Source organism: Rhinichthys klamathensis, unplaced genomic scaffold (genome assembly GCF_029890125.1).
Source record: "Rhinichthys klamathensis goyatoka isolate OS25496 unplaced genomic scaffold, OSU_Roscu_1.1 h1tg000108l_1, whole genome shotgun sequence".
Lineage (NCBI taxonomy): Eukaryota > Metazoa > Chordata > Actinopteri > Cypriniformes > Leuciscidae > Rhinichthys > Rhinichthys klamathensis.
In genome coordinates, this window is record NW_026606646.1 from 1477484 (window position 1) to 1498947 (window position 21464).

Here is a 21464-nt window from a genome sequence, read left to right on the forward strand (position 1 = left end):
GAATCAATCAATCAAAACTAACTTTAGCTGGACAATAACTTTATTCTAGAGCTGCTGTAAAGCCAAAACAATCTCTGTTACTGTAATTTCCTATTATCACTGTAAAGATGCTTTGAAACAATCTATATTGTTAAAAGTGCTATACAAATGAAGGTGACTTGACTTGACTACAGGGGCACTTTAATAAAGTAAAAAAAAGTAAACTCAGGTAATCCAATGAGTAGAAACAGCAACGAAACAGCGTGTTGAACACAACATACGAACAATACCGGAACACTGAAATGAGCAACAAAGAGGAACTTAAATACACAGTGATAATGACAACATAACAAACGGGTGTGCTGATTAAATGAGTGTCCATGACAAATGATGGCTGGCAGGAAACTAGGAACAAAGGAAACAGGAAACTGATGAACTAAAAGTACATGAAAATGAAACTAAAAACACTGATTGTGACAATAAGAAAAGTCAATGGGATGATGTCTACTGCACTGCATTGCCATGGTAAGTGTGCTTCCTGTTTCCTTCTAACAGCCACATTATGCAGTTCCAGTGATCATAATTACAGTTTCTTCGTCCAGAGTTCCCACTTCAAGGGCTTTGAAGAGAGTAATGCATTGAGATGATCACTAGTTAACCGATTTATCGCTAAAGCATATATTTGACCCATATTTGCCATATTTGACCCATATTTGCCATGTTTAAAAATTATTTCAAAGGCTGATAATCTGATTTTTTTTTCTGTTTGGCCAATAATTGTTTGAAAAAACACTTTTATTTTGACAGTGGTGATTTACTTTTTATCAAGTGCAAATATTTTTCTTATTATTTATTTTTAATTATTTTAATACATTCTTTGTAAAATAAATAAAATAAACTCACAACATTTGATGTTGTGAAATTTGTATTTACTGATAAAAATAAATAATGATTAATAAATAGTGATATTGGCTTTATTTCTTGCCACCATGCTCTCCAAGATATCAGCATCAGTCAACCACTAATTATCATTTCCGATTGGAATTCGCACATGGAAATGGAAAGAAGTCAGGAGAGTAACAAACAAGGGGGGTAAAGGGCAAGATGCAGGACAGGGAGCAAATAGTGACAGAACAGAAAATATGCCATGTGCTTGAACACAGAAAACCAGACACCAAACATTAAACCATGACCTAAATGATAGGCTCCTGTCAGGGATGTTTGCAGTGAACATAATCTTTATTTATAGAGACACATTCCAAAACTGAGTGGGCACACTAGCTTCGCATGATTGCACAGTCAGTGTTTGCATGAATGCATTTGTGCTGGGATTGATTAATCGGTAATCTTAACCAGTTAAATTATTAACAACAAAACAATTGGTCATTGATTTAGCATGAACAACCCCATGTCAAGCACTGGTTCTTTTCGTCTTATGAAAAATCACAATGAGAACAACTGAACCAACCTATCTAAATCTAAAAGAATGCTTTACAATGTGTAAAAATTATTTAAAAAAGCTTTACAAAATCAGAGCACAGACTCAACAAATCAATAATTACATTATCTATATTAATATTGTATGTTTGTTACCGAAAGAACAGTCGAGAGCCTCCACCTGCTGCTACAGTGCTGATGTCAAGCTGTGGTGCCTGCAGGGTGATGCCAGCGACAGTCGCTTCAAACACATGTTCATACTGTCCAGCGTATCTGCTCACATCTGTAGATGTGCCTGTACAAATAAATCTATCATCAGTAATGTCAAAGTGCTCAAATGTTTCTTTCTGAAATCAGTTCAACCAGTTCAAACCTCCTTCACTGCATGCTAAGCATGAACAAATAAATACATAAAGTATAAGATTTGAGAGCTGCGTGTCAGGGTTATACTTCTGTTTTGCATGTGCATGTGCATGACGTCATCACCTTTAGAGATTCGCGTTTTTGTTGTTTACACAGAGACCGTTTTCAAAAACTTGCACTTTGAAACTCGTTTTCAAAAGTTTGCGTTTTCAGGCACCCAAAACGCCGTTGTCGTGTAAACGAAAGGCCAAATCGCAAAAAAAGTTTACGTTTTTAGTTGAAAATGGTGTCGTGTAAACAGCCCCTTAGTTTCTTCAGTTCGGTTTTCTGTATTGTTTATGTGAGTGTGTATTTTACTCTCATTCTCCTGTGTGTTCTTCTTACTCATTAAAAAAGACTTTTGCTGATCCTCGACTCGTGCATGTGTGACTACACATGACAGACTACTGGACCTTAAAAAGGAGTAATTTTTGCGCCATTTTCTTTTCTCCCCTTTTTGTTTTCTTTTTCAAAATGGACCTTACCACCACACAACTGCTCTGCCTGGAGCAAAAGGACCGCTCACTGGAGGACCACACCCGGGACTTTTTAGAACTGGTGTGACTCACTCACTATCCGGTCCAAGGCACGCCTTCCAGTGAGCAGTCCCAGAAATGATTTCGCCACATTTGTGGAGGGGGTTCTGGTGAATAACGGATCAGCATTTTGAGTCTGCCGCTATGCACAAGCCCGAGTCTGAAAGGAGGACTGAGCCAATCATAGCTGCCAATCATAGCATCATTGTAGTGGAGTACAAGGGAATGGAGGCAGACTCCGCCCACACTCCCAAAGCTGAGGAGTTCCCACCCAGCCTCCCACTCCCGCCTCCTCTTCCAAAGACAGCCAGTTCTCAAGCCCTGCCTCCGCTGGTTCCCTTCAGCCCCTCAACTTCTCCTCTAATGCCACTCTGTGTGGATCTGACTCGGGTCTTCCGGTCTCCAGCTCCGGCAAGTCAAGGGACCCGGACCCACCTCCAGCCACTGTTCCTGTCACTCCACCTCGGCCTCCGCTTTGCTTTGGCTCCTCCCTCCCTCTGCTCCACCTAGGACCATCAAACTCCACCGGGTTCTCTCGATCCTTCGGCTCCACCTCGGTCAGACGTCGCCTTGCATGCGCCACAGACTTGTGAGCAATCCCCTGTGCTCTGTCTCTCCACCCCTTCCAGCTCCATCTTGGACCTCAGTCGCTACGGCTCCTTCGCAGCCTCCGGAGCCTGCGGTGTCATTTTGGTACATCTGCTCTCCGTCTGCGCTCTGGGCTCCCTGTCCATCGGATCCATCTACATTCGTCGTGCCCATGTCTTCGTCGAGGAGACTCCACCACGGCTGCACCTTTCCTCGACTCCGCCATGGGGCTTCGTCCTGGCTGGACTCTGGGTTTCCATCTGGGTCCTCCTGCTCCTGGCTCCTCCCACCCTCCACTCCCCCATGGACTGTTTTGCCAGCCCTTCTTTGGTTACACCCCTCTCCAGCTCCACATCCTCGACCAGAGCCCCCTCCCTCCTCAGATGGACTCTTTACGGCGTGAGGACGTGCCTTCTGGGAGCGCAAAACCTCACAACACCCACCCCCTGTCAGTGATTGGTTGGAACACTATTTATTTTGGTTTCGAGTGGTTGGTGAAACAAATTGCTTTTGTGTGCAAATCTCAGAGCCTAGGCTGCCTACAGAGAAGCGGTTTTATGACGGCCTGCTTATGGGGCGGGCAGCTAGAGGATCGTTAGGAAAGATTAGATGAATGTGAATTGTGCACTGTTCATCAAACCTCAACCAACACACAGAATTCACTCTTTGTTCGGGAATCAAGCATTCAGTCATTCCGACAAAGGTCTTGGGTAGTGCTGGGCGGTATACCGGTTCATACCAAATACTGTTTTTTAATTTTGTTATGATATGAATTTTTAATATACCGCAATACCGGTGTATGCCGCTTAAACAACGTTCGGAACGCGGGGCGACACTGTTTGAGAGGGTCCCTTTTCACTGTTGCACACTGGTGAGGGCACAGCTGTGTGTGTTACTAAGCGTGACGGTGAAGATGGATAGGTTAAACTATAACTGATAGCTGTCAAATTATATTATAGTGTTCCCATACATTGGTTCACAATATCAACACTACCTGCCACAAGTAGATTTTCCAAAATGTGGCGCAGGTGTTATTATATTAACATGGTTCCCACACCTTGGTTAACTTCAAATACAAGGACTTTTCAAGGCCTTTCCAGGTTCAATACCCTCAAATTCAAGGACTTAATGTGGGGACACATTTCAAGTGAGAGCGAGATTACATCGTGTTACCTTGAAAGATGCATTGTTACAGTTTTGCGCGCGTGAATGTCATGGCAACGTATAACACAAAGTACCTCACATGGGAAACACTTAACGTAACGCGTAAATGCACGTAACTAACGTAAATCAAGCAAGCTAGTATGCATAGGCCACGAAGTGTTGGCGAAAAACACATTAGCGGACCATAGGGAATAATATGGAATTTTTTCCAGAAAACTTCTTGCACAAAAAAAATTCAAGCACTTTCAAGAACCTGTATCTGTATGCATGTTTATTTTCAAAAAACTTTCCAGTGCCTTGACATTTCTTTTTCAGATTCACAAACTTTCATGGATTTCAAGGACCCGTGGGAACCCCTGTATTAATGTATATTTGAAGGGAACCGACTGTCTTTAGAAAAGTTTCGATGTTATTTTCATTTAATCTTTCTTTATCTTTCCTGATAAAGCAGCGTTTATGAGCGGAGTGCAGCGCTGCTTTGTGTACAGCAGTTACCGGGGAAACTGCTATTTCTGCCGCTCCTAAAGAAAAAGAAAAAAATTGTGTCATGAACCGTAAAACCGGTATAATTTCTGAAAAATACCGCCCAGCACTAGGTCTTTGGTTCTAAATGTGGTTATATTAATACCTTCACTGTGTTTTATCCACTGTCAATACTATTTTGCATACTTAGGATGTATGTTGTGTAACCAGATTATTACTCAGTGATTCAGAGGGGCAGCATAAAAGTCAGTATGACATATGATTTGTCCCATGTTTTTCCTATACCCTGTTTATTAAAGGCACATTATGCAGAAATTGAGTTTTAGTCAAACAGTGACCCCTATAGTCGCTGTGGAACACTTACACTGTCGTAAATAGCTATCTAGACATATGTGGACATTTTTGGACTGGTCTAATTATCAACAATGGATGAATGAACAGCATCGTAAAAAAATGGCAAACTACAAGCAAGCGCAACAACATAGAATGCAATCAAGTTTAGAAATAAGAGATTTAGGCTACTTAATCCATCAACAAGATCGCCTGGTCAGCATCGCGGTCCAGTGCTGCTTTTTAGCTCGCGCCAACTAGTGAAAGCCCGACCGAGTGGGACTGTCACAAGGAAATAGTCAAAGGATTCAGTTGCGAGTAAACAGTAATTTATTGAGCACAATAGTAGATATCCGTGTGGGTCAAAATGGAAGCAGACAGAAGAAGACTCAGGCTCGGCAACGCAGGGACACAGTGGGCAGACACAGATGCAGGAACAGGTAGAAATTCCTCCGGGAAAATCTCAGGAAACCACTGCATGGTACAGGAGTGGAATGCAGGAGAACACGGCGAGTAGAACCCTGGTAGCCTCAACAACCAACTGACAAAGACAGGACGAGGTAACAAACAATATATCGGACATCCTCATTCAAAACAGCTGGCGCTGATCAGCTCATCAGCCGCGCCCGCCCTCGCGCTCACTCACACAACACGCACACACATAGCGAGGGCGAATCAGGGACTCTTTTCCGGTTCCTCACGCGGTCAGATTCTCTTTTCCTTTTCCAAGTCTCTTCCGACCGCGTTTTCTTTGCTTTTTCCATCGTCAAGTATCACGTCTGAAATGCGCGCAAGTGTCTTCGTGCTTCATATGTGGTTGTTGATGTGTGTGAGGTCGTTGCCGTAAAGCAAGTCGTGATTCTCGCGAGATTTGTCGGGGGCGCTCCTCTCAAACTTGCATTGCTGGTTTTTCCAGCGGCGACCCCGCCAAGCTTTATTACCAGGATGATTCGCCCTACTATGAGTTTGTTTACCACCGAAATGACTTTGAAGCTGTTATATCAAGGTACAATTCTTGCATAGTGTGCCTTTAAAGCTGCAGTCCGTAGCTTTTCCTCTTTGTCGCCATCTCTCTGTTCGAAATCTGTAACTGCAGTGATTCGCGGAATTATTATCTTTATGTGGGTTGTAAATCGGCATTAAACAGCGCGGATGAACACAGAGTTTTGAGGCGAGTGGTGCTGTCAGTCACCGCGCTGTGTGGATACTGTCATACAGAATCACAGATTCACTTTTTGAAAGTTTGACCAACATAAGAATTTTCATAAGAAAATGTCTTCTGAACAAGTAAGTAACATCCATTTTTGTTCTGACCAACTAAGGGGGAAAAAGCATTCGACATGATAAGCTTCGTTAGATTTAATCAACGCGATTTACAGCAACCATGCAAATTATAGCCTACTTTGTTCTCAAATTGTTCATGTTAACAACATCACATCAGCATTGCGTGACTAATGTTAAATTTAATGTGTTTTATGGTTACCTGTGTAGTTCAGAATTCATATTCTCCATAATAGCAAAACGAGAAAGGCACAACAAAGGAAACTCCATAACTGTGTGAATTAAGAAAACGTACTGTTACACGATTAAACTATTGAAATGTCTTAACTTACTTGTTCAGCAGAAAAAAGCCGTCTCTTCTTCCGTTTTGAACCCCTTCAAAACACGGAGTTCACGCACTTTTCAAAAGCCCCGCCGATGTTTAAATCCTTGTGTTCGCATGAGACGGTTTCTTTCTCTTTCTCTAGCCACCTTAAATCCGAAGTACGAAGTCTTTTGGGTTTTATAACTGCTGAATCTCCAGTTGACACTGATGATTGTTGTTTGGATCTTTCTGGATGCCATAAGTTTAATTATGTAAAGTGCTGCGAGAAAAGCCTATACATCTAAACATCTCGTCACGCGCAGTATAGCCGGCTAGCCGAAACTCCTTCTTTATGTGTACGGGTGTGACGTAATGACGCAAAGACATGCTCGAATTTCCCGCGGAAACCCACCCGTTTTGAATCTAGCTATGGCAAGCAGATAGTTTTGACCACTGGCAGAATAAGTTTTTTTTAATATAATTATTTTGGATTATTTTTAACTTAAAAAAGCTACGGACTGCAGCTTTAAACAATATTTCTTGTGAAATTGATTTGGTTTTATTTGATATTATATCATTCTCCCTTCTGAAGAGAAGAAAAAAAAATCACTTGGCAGTGATAAGTGTGACTTGTGTTTTGTCTTTTTCTCTCTCTCTCTCTTTACTTTCGTTTTTAGCAGTTTGACGCAGGTATTTAATTGGCTCATTAATTTGTCAATCTTGGAGATGCATACTGACGACAACGTGTCTCCGTCAATGAGGGGGGGTTATGCGAGTAAAAAAGAGAACGCTTGCGTGGAAAGCGGAAATGATTTTCTTTGTTTGATTCATGCCTGTGCACCTGTTGTTAATGTTTGCCCTGTATCATCTTGACTATATATAATGTTTATGGTAAAGTCTGTGTTCTTTGATCCCTTAGTGTATGACGGCTCATTCGTTCCTTTTTCTTTGTGTTAATTCACAGTTCATTCGTTTTGTTATTAAACGGGGAAAAGAAAAAGGACAGGTAAGATATCACGTGATATACATGTCCCACAATGAGGATTCAATTGTGTTAGAACACTAGGTTTGTGACATGTGCCACCCCTTGTACTGTTTTTTATATATATATTTTTTTTAGTGAGAGTAGTTCATTTAGGGCATTTCGACGCTGAAGATTTTCTTTTGATTTGGGTTTCTTGTGAATCACCTTTATTGTAGTGAACATCTCCTTTTGTGTTTCTTAGAAAAAAGTCAGTCATAGGAGTTTTAAACAACATGAGTAAATGATGATCTCTTACCTCCCATGTCGAAACCAATGACAGGCTTCTTTTCCGTAAACCCATAACATGTGACAGCATAGCCCACAACTCCTCCAGCAGGACCAGAGAGAACTGCCCGAGAGCCACAGAACTGCTCCATTGGTGTCAGCCCACCATCTGACTGCATGAACAACACATCTACACCCTGAGAGAGAGAGAGAGAGAGAGAGATGGGGTACCGTATTTATGGAGGATCCCTATTCCACTCTACAGATAAAGCGTTGTGGAAATTAGGGTTCACGAACCAACCCCGAAGTGATAAAATAAAATAAAATTCTGTATCAACATTTATGTGCAAGACAAGTAGTTTGTTTAGGCATGGTTTGTAGGGAAGTACAAACCTGCGCACATATATTCAAACGCACATAACTATAGAATCAATTCTTAATGCGCATGTGAATGCCATCAGCGTTTATCACAGGTTCGCGTTTAAAGTCTGTTTAGAGAGAACGGTGTCATCTTAGCGGCCCCTAATTCAATAACAAATGATCATTTCAACGGAAGCGAATCAATCAAAACTAACTTTAGCTGGAAAAAAACATTATTCAAGAACCACTATAAAACCAAACCAATCTGTGTTACCTTAAATTATATTAAGTTTATCTCTGTAAAGCTGCTTTGAAACAATCTACATTGTTAAAAGTGCTATATAAATGAGGATGACTTGACTTGACTATTAAATTAAAGGTGCAGGAAGCGATTTCTGAGAAACACTGGTGAAAGTGGTTCGGACCAAGCACCACAACACACTTGTAGCCAATCAACAGTAAGGGGCGTATACACTCATGATAGGGGAGGGAGAAAGTAAGCAAGAGGGAGATTTGTGGAAAGACTGCAGAAAGAGAGATGGCTGAGAGACATTACAAAAGAGAAAAGGTGAGAGGAATATAACAGGAAAAAGAAGGTTTATGATCAGGCAAGAGATTTAGGACCCATGTGAACATTAGAAAAGCTTTCCAGTGTTGAAGAGACCTAAGCAGGAAGGCCTGAAAAATGGACGCTGAGGTTGTCTTGTTTCTGCTCCATACGCGAGTTACATCAGTTTTGCTATGTTTCACAGAACCAAGATACACTGTTGTTGTAATGTTAGCTATAGTAACAGGACAGTTTTGAGTGTTATTGTTTGTCTGGAGCTGGTGTGCTGCTGGCGACTCTACTGTACACACGATTATATACAAGCTACAGTATGTTCATTTTTTGTTCTTGTCATTCATTCGTCATCCACTCTTGCATTGCGTGTTTGTGCATTTTGGGGATGGAGCAATGAAAGGAGGGGTGTGTTTGTTTGGGTTGATTTCAAATATCGACAGTATTCAACAATGTTTCTCAGAAATTGCTTATTGCACCACACGCACATACCTTCAAGCCTCCTTTAAAGCCTGCAGTGAATTCAGTGAGGTAAAGGTGTATTTTTGGTGTGAGGTAGGCGTCAGCACAAACAGTGTACCCACGAGGCACTGCTCGCACCATTGGCATAACCTCACTGGAAAGAGACACCTGAGTAAAACCAAGACGCTTCGCCAAAGACCCCACAGCCTTCTCATGAGCCGCCCATCTGAAACACACAATCAGGAATGATAAATATGATTTCAATCAATATAACCAAATGTCTCAGTGTGTTTGAATTATTTCAGTGTTTGATATAATGGCACATTGGGCATTAGGAAATTTCATCTCCACACCAACTACTTCAACTAAACGAGCACCAACTGGTGTTCCACAGGGCTCAGTGCACAGACCACTTTCACTCCCTCTTTATACCAAGTCATGAGTATTTGTGAGCCATTCTTACACAGATAATAATCAAATAACTCTCTCTTGTCCACCTTTTGGCACCCAGGTATCCTCTCATGACACTGCATTGCAAGATCCTGCACCCTGCAGTGTTTATGTTGATCTGTGTTTAGTTGGTCTTGCAGATGAATCAGCATACTAGTTAGACTAGTAGACCAACAGATCTGTTTGCAGGAAAAACATGTTTTCTTTTCTTTTCTTTTTTAAATGTTTGACCACTTTCACTGTCCTACTCCTCAGTATAATCTCAGGTAGTGTAATACATGTTTTATTACACTACCTGAGATTGTAATGAGGGGTGAGACAGTGAAAGTGGTAAAATGTGAAAAGTGGAAAGTGGTTTCTGTGGTTGCATTATCTGTGATAGTACATTGATCTCTTAAAAATGTCAAATGATCAAGGAAAATTAGATTTCTTAATTTATGACCCCTTTAATACTAAAGTCCTCCATTTTAATTTGCAATATAATAGATAAATGAAATGCATAATGGCTCCAGTTCCGGTTCTGATATACAGCACTGCTATGGATTACAGTCATTATTAAGAAATATCAGATCACAGAATGCTGCAATTGACCAAATAGAAAAAACATATTCCAGAGAGCCATGTAATAAATAAGATGAGATGTAGAATAAATAAGATAAGATGTAGATAATGATCTATACAAACGTGTAAGAATGCAGTAGCAGCACCGCCAGACTTCTGATGCCTTTGGATTGCACACGTCTCAAATCCTGCTCAACACTTTGAAGATCCAACTCACGCCACACCTCAAGACTTTCTCCAGTACTGCCTGAGAGAAACGGAGACTCCATGCTTAGATGTCATGCAGTTGACATTAGTGATAGTTTTCTGAGATTGTATACACCAACAAAACTAGTTTCATATGACATAAACATACAATGTTAGCCACGGTTAATTACACTCCAAATAGCTTTAATGGCCATTTTTACACTCCCTCTCTGACCATATGAATTATACATGCCTTTTTTGTTGCTATGCCTTTAGGATGTCTAGAGGTAATTTACCTCTGTAATAACCTTGACAATGGTTCTGAATGGGAATCATAGATAATAATGTTAAAGCATACATTTTTGTGACAAGTTGTGGAATTTCAGACCAAATAGTTTTTGCAGCTCAGTTTCAATAATTGCCCTTCTGCACTGAGGAGAATGTTTTGACCTCTAAAACTAAAAATACATAGTTTGTGATAGAATTAATTTGATGTAAAATAGCCCTTATATATAAAGTACTTTACTACAAAAGATCAAGAAAACCTTAATCTATGATATGACCTGTTAAAACGAGGTATATGTAGGAGATGTTGACATGTTTTTCACCTGTTACTATTCGTTTGGGCTCGTTTCTGGGAAGCTGACAGGAATCTTGTCTGAGAATAACCCTCTCTTCCACTTCAATCACCTCCTCGTACAGCACATCCGGCATACACACCTCCTAAAACAACAACACACACTTTGAAACACTCACACGCAGCCCCTACAACAACAAAATGATCTTGATTATCTTGGAATTTCATCAAAGCTTTGTTGTTTGTGAACAGTTTTTCAGTGGTGAGATGAAACACTGTTAAAAGACAAACCTAATTTGGTATTATCATTCATTCTCTTCTGGGGTTTCATACAGCTGCATTTCCAGTGTGTACTTTGATTTTCTCTGAAAAATACTGTTTTTGTGCAAAAACTACTGTGTTCTAAGAGGTGGGGGAAACCGGAGAACCTGCAACATCATTACAACATCAATATTGACCAAAAACTGGTATGGTCCCAATATACTGTGTATCCCAAATGGAAACTGGAATTGTGGCAGATAGGATTTCACAGTCATTTATGAAAAATACCCTTGTCCTGAGAACAGAGTTTAAACATTCTGTTAAGATTTAACTTCATTATATAGTTGACCGTTGCCTGACTATAAATCAGTGTGGTTTCATCATTTGTAAAAGCCAAGAGCTTTTACAAAAATATGATACTGGAATTTTACAATTCAGAATACACAAATATTATTCCAATTTAAGAATTTTACTCTACTATAGAAAACAAACAGTTGTAACAATTGACTCAAAAATGTTTAAAATATACTTTTTGGGACAAAAAGTCTTTTTTGATAAAAAAAAAAGAAAGAAAGAAGTGTTTTTGTGAGATGGACAGTTTGAAGGACGACGTACCCTAATAATGAGACAGGCACTTTAATGGCACAAACATTTGTAAGTATACTCTATTGGCTAAGAATTTGTATAGTTGTGTAACGTATGTTTCTGGACTCAGCGATTCAAACCACTATTAACATCAGATCTGTTTCTCCATCTCCAACTCACTTTTTATCATCCCTCCCACTAATCTTTTATTCATTCTTGAGGTGGGGTGGGATAGTAGCGGCAAATGATTCAAAGAAGCAAGGGGTGACCCCTGGGCCCTTATACACTTGAGCAAAACTCTTAACCCTGGATAACTGTAAGGGGTCAGTCGCTTATAAGTATGCTGTTAAATTACAATTACAAGTGGTACAAGTGTCTCTTTCCCAAATAATAAAGGTAATAAGGTTTTTAAGAGTTTAGAGATAACTGGCACACAAAGGAATGTGGTCTCTAGACAAATGGTCTCCTACCCCCAAAAGGTGTAACCAATGAATGCAACTATCCATTGTTAGCACATGTTTCCATGAGAAAGAAGTTTCTGTCTATCCACCTTTTTCCTGGTTAGCGAATTTACCCATGATTCATAGCGGGTTTGAACCGGAAGCCGGTTGTCCTTTTCCGGTTCGAAGCTTTATGAAGATTAAGCACCGCTCGCTCAGAACAAGGGGGTAATCCATAGACATAATAAATACATAGACGCCCTATTGGCCGCTTTGGAACGTTGCTGCGATACGTCAACGGGTCCGCCATTTTGCGGAGGGCAAGACTGCACTGTAATCAAATGTAAGTAAACGGGGGAGCTGCGTTTTTTTCTGGATAAAAACAAACTGTTTTTACATTTATCAACCGATTTCAGTGGTTTGTATGTGGTGTACAAAAAGTTCCATCTCTAGTTATTTAAAATCTCGATAGTTAGACTTGTAAAAAAAAAATTTTTTAATAAAGAATGGTCAAAGCTCAGGCTTGTCATGTATCTGGCTTTTTATTCTTGGATAAGAATGGTGAAGACCCCCATACTGAGATATAATTTAAGTTTTCTTATTGTGGAAAAAGCATTTTCTGTGATTGACCAGATTTTAGCAATAACAAAGATAACTGATGGATCCTTTATAATAATACGTTATGGTACAACTACAGTGCAATGCACTGTAACATAAAGTTACATATAACATTTAACACAAAGTTAAATATAACATAAAGTGAGAAGTAATAGTAAAACGTTTAGTCAATAAAATAAACAAATAGTATACAGCAATTAAAATAGTAAGTAGTATAATTATATAATATCATAAGTACAATAATACAATCATAAAAATATTGATAATAGCATAGTTTATTAATAATACTATAATAATAGCAATAGAATAAGAAATATCAATTACAGAATATACACAATAAAAAATAAGTTAAATAGTGACTTTAATATTTAACTCTTTTTGTTAAATTTCAGTTTTATTGATCAGTAATAGCCATTATAACAGAAGTAGCTTCAGTCAAATATACAGCAGGATACAATGTTAAAATAGCCTAAATATAAAGTTATGAAACTTCACTTTGCCCTCAGCCAAAATAATTTACCAGGGAACCATTTATAGATTAATGAGACCAAAGATCGCCCGTTAGATATATCTCGTGTTTAACCACTAGACTACAGACATCCGAGTCAGCGGCAAAACTTCAGAAGCACTGGCCTAGGGACGGCTGTTCCAGGTGGGGTAGACGAGCGCTGAGCCCCGGTGATAGCATCTTACAACTCCGAAAACGTCAGATCAAATTTTTAAATAGGCGCTATCTTTATAAACAAACCACACATATTTGAGCTTTAAACAACTACATTGTCGACTGAAAAACTATTTAAACTACATTTCGTGACACAATAACAGTAGTATTTTTTAATTTATCCTCTGAACGTTACTATTACCAATTAAATCATGACCAAACACAACCAAAAACAAACGTTCAGTCTTGCTTGTGAAAGGTAATTCCTCGAAAGCTGTTTTCAATTGTGTGGCGATGTGTACAGCCCCAAACAGCGCACAAAACATGCATTTTTCTCAATTCCCGGTATTAGAGGTATGGGAAAGTTGCCATCCCCAACATGGCGGCGCCGTTGACGTACGCTCCAGCGGCCAATAGGGCGTCTATGTATTTATTATGTCTATGGGGTAATCCATCGACCGGAAGTTGAAGCCGGCCGGGTGCCGCCATGTTGTAGCAGAACTTCACTTGCGTTAGCATTTCCATTGACTCCCATTCATTTTGGCGTCACTTTGACAGCGAATGACTTTACATCTGAGGCGTTTAAAGACTCCATTTGTCCATTATTTATTTCTAAAGAAACACGACAATGTATAAAGGGCTCCATTGCCTTCTATGTTACATTATGGCCCCGTAGAAACAGATTTTGTAAAAATAGGCTAACGATTGCGTCATAACCACTCGACTCTCTGTCGCGCTGTACAGAAATTACCGTACAGACAGGAGGAGAAGCTCGCAGGCAATCGGGGGGACGGCCCGTCAAGGGAGAAGCCCATAGATAATGAGTCCATAAAAGCAACGGAATACTTACTCCTGCTCACTCACGCCAAAGAACTCTTTGCTCAAGTTCCCCGTCTCTGCAAGATTAACGTTGGCAATTTTCACGCACAGCTACTAGAAGATTAACGTCTGTCAGACAGGTTGCTCACGTCATCAAGCTTAGTTTGAGTCGGTTTGAGTCTGCGCGTCAGGAACGGAAGTGCTCAAAAATCGCTAAAAATGGGCTTCAACTGTCTCAACTGAGTTCCAATGAGATGGCTCTGTCCACTTCTTATACTGTCTATGGCTCAGAACGCCGCAGTGATCTGCTGGTTAGAAAATATGTGAAATAAGTAGGGCTGCCCGTGCACGACTGAAGTTGGGTTGTAAGTTATGTATACTATATGGGAGAGAATGCTAAACCATAATGGGCGTTTTCGTAATATATTGACTATTCTGCATCACAACGCACGCATAAAGCTTGCCACAAAAAAACAGCAAAAGTAATGATTATGCATGAAACATTTGAATTGTTTATTAATAAACTAGTGTTTTCTGTAAGTGTCGACTGCTCTAAACAATGCGCGCCGCCATGACGACGACTCCGGTTGCCTACTTCCGGTTCGTAACTATTAGCAGTGAGAGAATGAGTTCAGGCTCTACGTGCTGTTGTTGGTTGTTTTAACAATTCAAAGAAGAAGAAAAAAAAAAAACCTTTTTTAGAAACTGGGTGCTTTGAGCATAAGATAAAAAGGAGAGAATGCCCATGTCCGGTTCGTATTCAATGCTAGAGAGTAACTTAGACGTTTTTGGTTAGCTACGCTAAAACTGAAGCATCCAACGAAAAAGGTGTATGTCTCTCCGCACCATTTTGTTGACAAACGCCTAATACGTTAACAGTAGGGATGGGCATTTCAAGCAAAAATAATAATCGAAGATCGCTGGGTATTATTCAATTATTATTCGAAAATCGCACCCCTCCATCACATCACGCACACATGCATGTATAGGCTATAAGCTACACACCAGAGCACATGAGCAAAGCGGAGCAGTGATGCTTAAATATAAGTAAAAAAACAAAAACTAAACATACGTTTTATATTTAAGTTTCACAATATAATGTTTTTTTTTTATTTATTTAATCGATGTTGATTATATGAAAAGGGAACCGCATGGGATGAGTCAGATATGATCATAAGATGCCCAATATTTCGGAAAACATTTGGAATGGCTCAGACAGACATGATTTTGACCACTTATTAAGTTTTGTTTTGTAGAAAGCCTTTCTTTAAAGTGAATTTCGTTTAGTATAAATTGTATCTTCATTTTAATCAATGTTTTATCAACAAATTGCCTGGAATACTAATAAATAAGAAGCAAATATATATACAGGACACGGAGCCGCGGCCGCGTGAACTGGAGCGCGTCTTATTAATCAACGAAACTCAGCGTAGGCTATAAGTTACTTGCCTCACATACATGAGAAGTATATCTACAGAAAGCTTGAAATATGTACTTTTAAACAAAATAATTAAAAACGAGCAAAAATGGGCTGCTCTCTGCTTATGTATAGGTTAATTCGTATGAAGTGTGCATTTCTCTCTATAGGCGCGTTCTCTACTGCGAACATGGCGAGTCAGCATCATCAAATTTATATGGATATATGAAATGTCGCAAGAGGCTCGGGGCTTTTTCTGTACTTCAGATCAGCCCGTGAATGCTGAGAGTCTCGGCGATTCTCAGCATCAAGTATTTCCTATATGTCGGGTTAACTCTTTATTCTAGAGCATTTAATGTTTTGTATTGATTATCTTTGAACTGATTATGAAATAGGAATGATACATTTACCTGACATAATAAATTGTTACATTTGATTATTCTAACTGACTTTGACATTTTCATTAGAGTTAAAAGTAAGTCAAACATTCGCTCACATTTAAAGGTGCTCTAAGCGATGTCACGCGTTTTTTAGGCCAAAACATTTTTTGTCACATACAGCAAACATCTCCTCACTATCCGCTGGCTGCCTGTCCCCTGAACACACTGTAAAGAAACGCGATCTCTGTAGACAGCCCAGGCTCCACACACAGAAACAAAAACAAACTGCGGCGACCCGCTCCCCGAAACATGACAAACAGTTCCAGCCAATCACCGACAAGAAGGACTTGGGGGCGGGGTTTTGGGGGTTAGTGCGCGGAACATAGACAGTAAAAGAAATGGACAGAGCGATCTCATTGGAACTCAGTTGAGACAGTTGAAGCCCACTTTTAGCGATTTTTGAGAACTTCCGTTCCTGACGCGCAGACTCAGACCGACTCAAACTAAGCTTGATGACGTGAGCAACCTGTCTGACAGACGTGAATCTTCTAGTAGCTGTGCGTGAAAATTGCCAACGTTAATCTTGCAGAGACGGGGAACTTGAGCAAAGAGTCCTTTATCGTGAGTGAGCAGGATTAAGTATTCCGTTGCTTTTATGGACTCATTATCTATGGGCTTCTCTCTTGATGGGACGTCCCCCCGATTGCCTGCGAGCTTCTCCTGCTGTCTGTACGGTAATTTCTGTACAGCGCGACAGAGAGTCGAGTGGTTATGACGCAATCGTTAGCCTATTTTTACTAAAACTGTTTCTACGGGGCCATAATGTAACATAGAAGGTAATAGAGCCATTTATACATTGTCGTGTTTCTTTAGAAATAAATAATGGACAAATGGAGTCTTTAAACGCCTCAGATGTAAAGTTATTCGCTGTCAAAGTGATGCCAAAATGAATGGTAGTCAATGGAAATGCTAACGCAAGTGAAGTTCTGCTACAAGATGGCGGCACCCGGCCGGCTTCAACTTCCGGTCGATGGATTACCCCCTTGGCGCGGAAGAGGAGGAGGGAGGGTCTAGCTAGCCTCCGTTTTGTTTGACAATACTTTAAACGTCAACAAGAAGTGACGTCACCCGACATCGCTTAGATAACCTTTAATGATGCTCGGATATCATTAAAACCTTTTCATTTATGGAGTCAGATGAAATAACAAGAAAATACATATGAGAAAATGTATTGCATGTAATAAAAAATACTTTGCCACGAGAAAAGACAGTAACACGACCTTTAAGGAGAAAATACTCAGCAATGGTGTTGACATGAATTTGTACATGGTTTGTCTTAAAGGTGAACTAAGTAACTTTTTTACCTTAACCGAACAGCTTTGGAGTCATTGTAATGTTTATATTACTGATTTCGTGTTGAATGGTGGTCGTCTCGCACCCCCCTGGTGCCTGTGAGCCGCAAAACCACCCTTGCAACTTTGGGCCGGCGAGCCGCCGGCCTGAGTGTTGGGAAGTATCGTGTGATATCAGGTCTCGCGAGGTAACGAATTGCTTTACGGCAAAAAACAGATCTGATAAAATGAGCATCAAACAGAAATAACCCGGCGCCGTATACATGTGGTGTTGGGCGCGCGCAGCTCATAAAGGGGCCATACCTTATTTCCACTCGTTACAGCGTCCATCCTACTGAACAGGTACCAGTGTACAGGGGGAGGGGATCCGGCCGTGAGTGCGAGCCATCTCTGCGTGAGTGCTATTCACGACAGTACAAGTGCCCCACAGCGACTCTAGGGGTCGTTGTTTGACAAAAACGGAATTCTTACTGAGTGCTGCTTTAAAGGTGCTGTCTGTAAGAATGACAGCTAGTGGTCGAAATAGGTACTGCAGTCCAAATTCAAAATATCAAAGATCATTGTTTTTCTCCATACTCCACTTTCGTGCCACGTTTCAGCTATAGAAGAGCGCATCATCCGGTTGGTGAAGCTTGCTAGCTCTCATTGGCTAGCGCGGGTATCACTTCAGAGGCTTACGATTTGGGATCGTGCGGGCTCAGACACAATCGGGAGCAGTTAAATAATCGTAATGACACCACACATGAGGATTTTTTGGACAACAAGTCGGTTGCGAGAAGCCTTGAATCAGGCCACATCCACCAGATCATTGGGGGTTGGACATTGGGCTTAAAATCTTCAAGTGTGTGTGGCCAGCCTAAGACGATGCCGGATAAAGGAACAGAAAGAAACTCAGGCCTTGTCCACACGGACACGGGTATTTTTTATAACCGGAGTTTTTCCTACAGCGTTTAAAAAAAAATCTCGTCCACACATGCTCGGTCTCAGTCTACATGAAAACGCAAAAACACGCTATCGAGCGCGGTCAAGAGCATGCCACGCCAGCAGGCGGTGATAATAAACCTTAACCGTAAAGCCACGTTGGCCAATCAGAAGCGCAAATCTGACGTCAAACACAGCGGATAACGGCACACACTCTGACGTCGTAAGGCAAAAACCCCGGTTTCACTTGCTGCGTCCCAATTCGCATACTATCCGTCCTAAATAGTATTCGAAAATAGAATTAGTACGTCCCAAATCGTAGTATGTTGAAATGAGTGTCCCAAAGAGACCCGGATGGTCTACTATATCCGGTCAGAATCCGAAGTGCAGATCGATGCGCACTCTAACGGCTGATATTGCCCACAACCCATCGCACGTTGGACGAGGATTCGGTTAGAACTACAAACACGAATGAAAAGTGTTCAAAAACTACAGACATGGAGGACGCGCGAGTCCAACGTTTATGTAGAGAGGTTTAGATAAAGGGGTTTGAGTGATTAATTATCAGTATCTAACCTGACGAAAATGTATTTATTCAATGTTGTCCACATTATATTGCATCTGCAGCAGCATTGTGAACTTTTGCAAAGATACGTTTAGCCATTAACTTTTAAATGCATTATTATATTCAAATTCCAAACACATGAGGAGAGTCTCCGCATGAAAGACCCATGACTGGCAGATGAACGTGCGACAACAATTCTCTCCGAAATGGTAAGAAGTTATATTAGATTGAATGGAGGATTTTAACTGTGACGAGATGATTGATAGGGCAGTTTACGGTGATAGGATGCACGCGACAGATCTGTCCGTTAAAGATGACGAAGTAGTATGTCCCAAAGCTTGCCTACTCTTTTGCTACACACTCAAAAGTATGTACTTTTTCTTCACAAAAAGAGTACATACTTTTAGGGCGTAGTATAAGTAGGCGAATTGGGACGCAGCAACTGTCTACACGACAACACTGTAACCGGCGTTTCTGAAAATCCTCACCCTGGCAGGGGTTTTCAAAAATGTTCGGTTTCAGTGCGTTTCCGTGTGGACGAACGGCCGAACCGCGTAAAAAAAGTCACGGTTATAAAAATACCCGTGTCCGTGTGGACAGGGCCTCAGGGCTTAAATACACGGGGAAAGTAATCAAACTGAACAGTAACAGGAGTGAAGGACTAATTAACAATCAAGGAAACCAACTAGGAACTCAGGCAGGTAAAACGGGAACAGAACACAGATAAACGAAACCAAAACTGAACATACATGTTACAACTGTTTTCAACATTGATTATAATAAGAAATGTTTCTTGAGCACCATATCAGCATATTAGAATGATTTCTGAAGGATCATGTGACACTGACGACAGGAGTAATAGCTGCTGATAATTCAGCTTTGCCATCAGAGGAATAAAAACTTTTAAATAGTAGTGTAAGGCCCAGTAACAGAACTGTCATGCTTGAAAAGCATTTCTCGAGTATCTTGTGTGCACATGCCCATTGTAATAAAGTATTATGATGTAAAGAACTGTTGTGCGTTTGAATGAATCTGTTGAGTGAATGAACATCATTCAAAGGCTCAGCTCTTATAAAGCTTCTGACTTCAACACCAAGTCTCTGGGATGAATTTACATCCTCATTTTTACTCACCAGATCAAACAGGTCAGGTCGCGCTTGCGTGCCGATATGTAGAAGGTCACGAAATCCGCGTGTCACCAGGAGTGCTGTTCTCTCACCCTGACGCTCTAGTAAGGCATTAGTCGCCACTGTGGTTCCCATCCGAATCCAGCCAATCTGAGAAGTGTCCAAGGGCTGATCTCGAGCAAAGCTCTGCCCCGTTTCCTGTTCAATACACGAACCCAACAGACAAAGTGGACTTTTATGCGACACTTCAGTGATGTGCATACTTCTGTTCTCTACATTCTAAACTACGTATCCTCCCCAGATCTATAACCAAATAAACCAAAAAAAACCCTCTTCTCAATAAGCATCTACATCCAAATAGGTTAAGGTTTTCTCCTCACCTCCTGCAGTACTCGCCGAATCCCCTCAGTAGGGGCGTCTTTGTAGTTCTGGGGGTCGTGTGACAGCAGTTTTAGGACTCTCTCTCTACCATCGGGCAAACGGGCGAACACATCCGTAAAGGTTCCTCCCCGATCAATCGCAAAATCAAACTTCCCTTTAGTTTCAGCCATGCTGGTGACACAGACTGCAATGAACACAACATTTAAAAGTGACACACTGACTGGATCACAAAATTTTGTAAACCTATTAAAGGGATAGTTAACCCCAAAATTTTAATTCTGCCTTCATTTACTCACAATGGATTTCTTTCTTCAGTGAAACCCAAAAGAAGCTACTCTGTCTTTTATTCAGTGGACAAAAACACTATTTAACTGATGTCTTCTTTTGGTTTTCTTTCTTTCTTTCATGCAAAACATACATTTCAACAAAAAAACAACTTTAGAAATCAAGAACAAGTCATGGAATACAGAGGGAAAAAATACCATTTAGATTTTTTAAAATATTATTAGTAAACAAATCCAAAGCAAATACTTTATGGTTGGGTTTAAATTTAAGGTATCTTGCTTTGTGAATGTGGCATTTGCCCATCATACAAATGAAGTCTATGACATCATCTAGCTCATTATTGCCAGAAACTAGTGATGGGCACTTTCAAAACACTGTTTCATTAAGCTTCGAAACCTTTACGAATCTTTTGTTTCGAATTAGTGGTTTGGGGTGTGTTTCAAACTGCCAAAGCCACGTGATTTCAGTAATCTGAGGAGTTTTATACATTTGTAAACATTTTAATGAGGTATTTGTATAATTAAAAGGAATAATAGTATTTAATAGCCTCTGTTTAGCTGACCCATCCATAGAACAAACAAAACAAGCCCTGAAAATTGATCAAATAAGACATATTATTAGGGCTGCCCGCTAATATTCGACTAATCGTTCATCGACTAATATTTTATAAGTAAAAATAAATAATAATAATTGCCAAAAAAAAATCGTCAGTCGCAGAAAAAAAAAACTCCACAGGAAGTGGCG

General features: G+C 40.4%; 1 protein-coding gene across 1 annotated transcript in view; it reads right to left on the reverse strand.

The window, feature by feature from the left end:
* Nucleotides 1–20650, reverse strand: part of oplah (5-oxoprolinase, ATP-hydrolysing) — a 54749-nt gene extending 34099 nt beyond the window's left edge. The window contains exons 1-7 of the mRNA XM_056253667.1: nt 20435–20650; nt 20061–20252; nt 10940–11054; nt 10269–10392; nt 9165–9360; nt 7785–7950; nt 1573–1711 (exon numbers count right to left, since the gene is read on the reverse strand). Of these exons, the coding sequence (XP_056109642.1) occupies nt 1573–1711; nt 7785–7950; nt 9165–9360; nt 10269–10392; nt 10940–11054; nt 20061–20252; nt 20435–20605 (1103 nt within the window). The 5' untranslated portion in view covers nt 20606–20650. The remainder of the gene's footprint in view (nt 1–1572; nt 1712–7784; nt 7951–9164; nt 9361–10268; nt 10393–10939; nt 11055–20060; nt 20253–20434) is intronic.
* Nucleotides 20651–21464: the final 814 nt, after the last annotated feature.